The sequence below is a fragment of the Haematobia irritans genome, chromosome 4 (genome assembly GCF_050003625.1).
Source record: "Haematobia irritans isolate KBUSLIRL chromosome 4, ASM5000362v1, whole genome shotgun sequence".
NCBI lineage: Eukaryota > Metazoa > Arthropoda > Insecta > Diptera > Muscidae > Haematobia > Haematobia irritans.
The window spans coordinates 71,162,017-71,168,424 of record NC_134400.1 but is presented as its reverse complement, the minus strand read 5'-3'; the positions used below and the strand labels follow the sequence as shown (position 1 = coordinate 71,168,424).

General features: G+C 43.3%; 1 protein-coding gene across 1 annotated transcript; it reads left to right on the top strand.

The window, feature by feature from the left end:
• The first annotated feature begins 488 nt into the window (after positions 1-488).
• Positions 489-5,714, top strand: LOC142235561 (uncharacterized). The gene has a single exon (XM_075306814.1). It carries the CDS (start codon positions 489-491, stop codon positions 5,712-5,714), a length of 5,226 nt encoding a protein of 1,741 aa, XP_075162929.1.
• Positions 5,715-6,408: the final 694 nt, after the last annotated feature.

The window sequence follows — 6,408 nt, the reverse complement described above, 5'->3', positions numbered from 1 at the left end:
TTAAAATTTGATACAAATCACCAGCAAATTTTTTGTGGATTCACTGTTCTTTGAGGGTATAATATTAAGCCTTTTCCCTATAAGTGTCCTCAACTATATGGTTATACCACTTTTGTTGTATACTTTCGATTCTATTGATGTGATTATTTGGGTCAGTGTGATCCAGAATTTCTGAAACTCGAGATATATTTTACTTTGTGTTTTACAAATAATCCATTATTCATTGAAGCGATAAATTCTACAAATCGCTGTCCTCTAACCTACAAGGGAATATCCTCATCGATTTCGATTAGACCTAAGGTCGGAAATAGCCAAGTAGGTGGTGGTGCTTTTTTTGGTCGGTGTTGTTGATGTGATCATTCCCGTAACTTCAGCCATTTCAAGTGAAAGTTAGTTGGATCAGAGATATTCTGTCTTTCGTGGTCTCAGCGCTTCTATCAGTGTTTATTTTACTTTTCCCAGAACTATCGGGGTCGCCCTTTGTCGATATGTCTCTCGATCGGTATATCCGCTTGTCAGATAGACTGGTTGAATTCGAAGCCAGCCTTAAGGACAAGAGAACACCACTCACCTCCAAGTTTATTATTGAAGCCCATAAGGTTGAGGCTAAAGACCTATGGGAACGTTTAAAGCCTGCTTACGAGGAGTGCCTCGCCGACATTGAGCATGAGGCGGCTGATGACGCTCAAGATCCTGGGGGGAGCTCGAAGGATATCGAGGAAAGGGCATCAGTAAATGCCGCTGAGATTGAGATGGTGAAGTCCAAGTATAACAGTGCCTTTGCGACTTATTGTCGCTGTGTGGAACACTTGGGGGTATTGCTGCAGGAGATAGATATCCCGACGTCCAACGTAGCTCCAGCGCAAACCCAAGGGTTCAGACTACCACCCTGCGAAGTTCCAATATTTAGCGGGGACTACTCTTCTTGGCCCACTTTCCGCGATATGTTTACCGCGGTGTGCATACGGAATCCAAGGCTTAGTCCGGTTGAGAAACTGTTCCATTTGAGTCAACGGACAAAAGGGGAACCCCACGATATTGTTGGGAAAGTGCCACTAACCAATGAGAATTTTCCTATAGCTTGGGGGAATTTAACCCAACGATACGAAAATAAACGAGTTTTAGTAAACATCCAACTAAAGACTTTGTTTAACCTAGCTCCTATCCAGTCCGAATCCTCTACATCCATCAAAAGCTTACAGAGGGATATAAATGGATGTATATCCTTGTTGAAACTGTATGGAATTGATGTCGAGAGTTGGGATCCTATTTTTGTTTTTGTGTGTTGCAATAGGCTTCCAGATGTCACCCTTACGTTATGGGAGCAGACCCTTGACGACAAGACACAGCTACCAAAATGGACTGACCTTAATACCTTCCTGACGAATCGTCACAGGACCTTGGAGTCTGTGTCAGAAATTCGTAGGAAGGATTTGAACTCAAGACAGCCCTCAACCAATAATTCTTGCCCGAAGATTGGTGGCAAGACTGTGAAGACCTTTCAAAATAAAGTAACTGAATCCTCGTGTCGTCTATGTTCGAATGGAAGCCATGCTTTCCGGAAATGTCCAAAGTTTTTGGATATGACTCCAAAGCTGTGTTTGAACTGTTTTTCCAAGGTGCATTCGGTAAACAATTGCACTAGCAAATACACCTGCTTCAAATGTAGTAAACGCCATAATACACTCCTTCATCGAGAGCAGGCTTCCTCAAACCCCAAGGCTACATCGGCCACTACTCCTTCTCCAGCTCCCACAGATAACAAATTATCTTCTATACAGTCCACTAGTAATGACAGAGGGGTAGTACAAACATGTTTTTCCAGTCAATCGAAAGCTGTACTATTGGGTACGGCTATTGTAAAAATATGTCATAATGGTTTTTCCTACCTTGCTCGTGCCTTGGTGGATTCGGGATCGGAGGGCACTTTTATATCAGAGAGATTATTCCATAACCTACAACTTTCATTCAAGCGCACTTCCGCGACCATATCGGGCTTGAATAATACCACCTCCGCCTCAGTTCAAAGAGAATGTAGATTCATTTTGGCTTCCAACATTGATGAAGGGGTCGGGATACCCACTTCTGCCCTAGTTGTTCCCCATTTATCGGGGAGTCTACCTTCAAGGACAATTGATCCTTCATCTTTGACAGAGATTCCAAATATCCCCCTAGCAGATCCTCGATTTTTTGAAAGTTCGAGGATAGATCTGCTCATAGGTGGGGACTTACTTCCTTCCGTGATGTTGCCAGGTGTGCAACGACATGTCTGTGGAACTTTGGTTGCACAGGAGACTGTCTTTGGATGGGTTCTTACGGGCCCCATTCCAAGTGAAACGTCCAATGCATCTCCTCACATCGTGTCCTATTTTTGTGAAATCTCTCTAGATAAGGAGATTTCTCGCTTTTGGGAGTTGGAAGACCTTCCTCGAAAAACGTTTTTATCACCCTCTGAGCAATTTTGTGAGGATCTGTATGCTGCCACGACAACTAGGAACCACGAAGGCAGATACATAGTGAATCTTCCATTTAAGGAGGAATTTTCCCAGTCGATTGATATCGGTGAATCACGAAAATCTGCTATGGCTCAGTTCTTTAGAAATGAGGCGCGCCTTCTTCGGAATCCGGACTTCAAGATTGAGTATGATAGGGTTATAGAGGAGTACGGAACATTGGGTCATATGACTGTAGTGCAGTCTCTCAAATCTTCCGACTCTTCCAGACATTACTACCTGCCACATCACGCCGTTGTCAGGCCGGAGAGTAAGACTACAAAAGTCCGTGTAGTCTTTAATGCTTCTTCCCCTACATCAAACGGGTTTAGCTTGAATGATGTATTACACACAGGTCCTGTATTACAACAGGATCTTGTGGTACTCATTCTGAGGTGGAGATTCTTTCGTTATGTCTTCATCGGAGACATAACAAAAATGTATAGGCAAATCCTGGTCCATCCGGATCACAGGCCATATCAGCGGATACTATTTCGGCACGATCCAACTGACATTATCCATGATTACGAACTAAACACTGTCACATTCGGGGTTAACTGTGCCCCATTTTTGGCCATTAGGACGATTATTCAATTGGCAAATGACATTCGCTCTGAGTATCCCCTTGCATCCGATATATTGTTGAATTCGATGTACGTCGACGATGCTTTAGCAGGCGGTCATTCCATTTGTGACACGGTTAAGTCCAGGGATCAGTTGATAGCCGCATTGAACTCTGCCGGGTTTTCCATGAGAAAATGGACTTCCAATACGAAGGAAATACTTTCAGATCTTCTTCCGAGTCAGCTCCTTTCTGAGGATTTCCTGGAATTTGATGACCGAAGCACGACAAAAACGTTAGGCATACGTTGGAACGCTTCATCTGATTCCTTTTTCTTTTCCTCTATAGAATTCCCCGATATGTCCAATTATACCAAAAGGGAAGTTCTTTCAAGAATTTCTAGTCTTTTTGACCCTGCGGGATGGCTTGCCCCATGCGTGGTCATTGCGAAAATGATAATGCAAAGGATTTGGGCAGAAGGTACTAAATGGGATGAAGAAATTTCTCATGAATCATTGTCCCTGTGGAAAGCTTTTCAATCTTCATATCCTTTGATAAATTCTATTAAAGTTCCGCGGTGGTTTGGGTATACTCCATCATCCGATGTGCAGTTTCATGGGTTCAGTGACGCATCGGAAAAAGCTTATGCCGCAGTCCTGTATGTCCGTGTCGTTCAAGGTACATCCGTTTCTGTCCATCTTGTCGCATGTAAGACTAAAGTAGCCCCTCTTAAAACGATTTCGATCCCGAGACTTGAGTTATGTGGGGCAACACTTCTTTCGGAAATGATCGATCACTTTGTTCCCAAGCTAAATATTCCGAAATATTCGCTTTACTGTTGGACGGATTCAACAATTGTGTTGTCCTGGTTGAGTAAGCCTCCAAATTTTTGGTCCACTTTCGTGGCTAATAGGGTGTCAAAGATTTCTCAAGTCATATGTCCGTCGAACTGGCATCATGTAAGATCAGAACATAATCCAGCTGACATGGCTAGTCGTGGAGTGAGTCCACAGGGCCTTATAGATAATTTCATGTGGTGGAATGGTCCTCCATGGCTTAGTGACCCCGAGGAAAATTGGCCAAAATTCAACTGCCCTTCAACCGACACGATAGATATCGAGCGAAGAAATATTAAGGTCCATTTCTCATACTTCAAGGATTTTAGTGATGTGCTGGAAAGATTTTCCTCGTTGCCAAGGGCAATCCGAGTCATTGCTTATATTTATAGGTTTTTATTTAGCACCCATCCTAAGTTTCGTTCAAATTATCAAAGGGATTCAATAAACATTTCTACTTCTGAGATATTGATGGTTCATGACCGCCTCATTGCTGTTTCTCAGAAAGCAAATTTTCCAAATGAGTATTCGGCTCTATCTGCTAAGAAACCCATTGCTTCGAACAGTCCCATATTAAGTTTAAACCCATTTATTGATGCAGAGGGCATTATAAGAATAAGTGGCAGACTAGTATCTTCTCCAGTCTTGTCATACAACGAAAAGCACCCCATCCTACTCCCATATAACTGCCAGTTTTCTCGTTTATTAGTCAAGTTTATACACGAAGTTTCTATCCATGGAGGAAATCAATTGGTCTTGCGTCTCTTAAGATCCAAATATTGGATTATCAGGGCAAAAAACTTGATCAGAACCACAATTAATAAATGCAAACCATGCATCGTATATAAACACAGATGTCAGACACAGTTAATGTCCGCATTGCCCCCTGAAAGAACCGATCTTTCAAGACCATTTACCCACACTGGGGTGGACTTTGCGGGGCCGTTCGACATTAAACATTACACTGGTCGATGTTGTCGCATTACGAAGGGGTACGTATGCGTGTTTATATGCTTCTCAACCAAAGCAATTCATCTTGAGGCCACTTCCGATCTTTCTAAAGACACGTTTCTAGCCGCGTTCTCTCGATTTGCTTCCCGAAGAGGTTGTCCAGCTCATATCCATTCTGACAATGGTACCAATTTTGTTGGTGCCTCTAGATCTTTGGCGAAAGATTTTATTAAGACGTCGCATCTCGCTGTTCAGTCCAGGTATGGATTCCAGGGGATTACTTGGCATTTCATTCCACCTGGAGCTCCCCATATGGGAGGGCTTTGGGAAGCTGGCGTCAAAAGTTTCAAAAGCCACTTTCGCAAGGTGGCGGGGAACTTTAAGCATACATTTGAGGAGTTCCAAACTTTACTTGCAAGAATAGAAGCGTGCTTGAACTCACGTCCATTGTGTCCTTTATCCGATGATCCCTCTGATCTCGCTGCTCTTACCCCTGGTCATTTCTTAATCGGTACTCCGATATTAATGCCAGTTGATCCGGATGTCCGAGAATGTCAGGCGTCGTTGTTAAATAGGTGGCAACGATTGAAAGTTATCCATCAGCATTTTTGCCTCCGATGGAAGGAGGAATATCTGAAAGAGCTACATCAGCGCTACAAATGGAAAATGCCAAACGAGAACCTGCAAGATAATGCGATGGTTGTGGTGAAAGAAGAAAATATTCCTCCAAACGAGTGGCGTCTGGGCCGAATTCAAAAGGTTCGTCCAGGCTCTGACGGGCGAGTTCGAGTTGCTGACATTCTAACGGGCAGGGGGACTATAACAAGACCAATCTCGAAACTTGTTGTCCTCTTTAACGAATCTTCCCAATAGCTTGCTTTCATCCATTTTTAATGTTTTCCTCAGGTCCTAATAAACCATCTACGATGCGTAACAACACCAATCAAAGAGTTACTGGCTGCTATATTTGTCGCTTGTGCAGACATCCACACGCATTACGCAAGTGCAGGCGATTCTTAGAGATGAATACTGTACGACGCCTCCAGGTGGTCAACACATATGGCTATTGTAAAAATTGCCTAGCCCATAAACACTCACAAGGAAAATGTTTCACTACTACTGGATGTCGTTACTGCCATCAAAACCACCATAGTTTGCTGCACACACATAAGAGACTGCAGTCACAACAGCCATCATTACCGAAAGGAAAAGACAAACGTCACCGAAATCGGCCATCAAACGTAGTAATATCCAAGCGCCATGAAAATACATCATCCTGTAGAAAGCAATATGAAAATCCAAAATCCACATCAACTCTCTCACCTAGTAAGAAAGCAGCAACGCAATCCGCTTCCACCTCCCAAAGCGCATCATTGTCCACTCTCCTTAAGCAGAACAATGTCACCCTGCTCCCCACAGTTTTAGTCCGCATAATAGCCAAAAATGAGAGACATAAGGTACGATGCCTTCTAGACTCTGCGTCCAATTATAGCCGTATATCCTCGGCAGTGGTTAACAAGTTCCGTCTTACTACATATACACTCAACGATGAGACCTTTTGTCCTAC

Bases quoted from the DNA above. Each gene is read 5' to 3' on its own strand.
- LOC142235561 (XM_075306814.1), top strand. From the start codon at position 489: ATGTCTCTCGATCGGTATATCCGCTTGTCAGATAGACTGGTTGAATTC.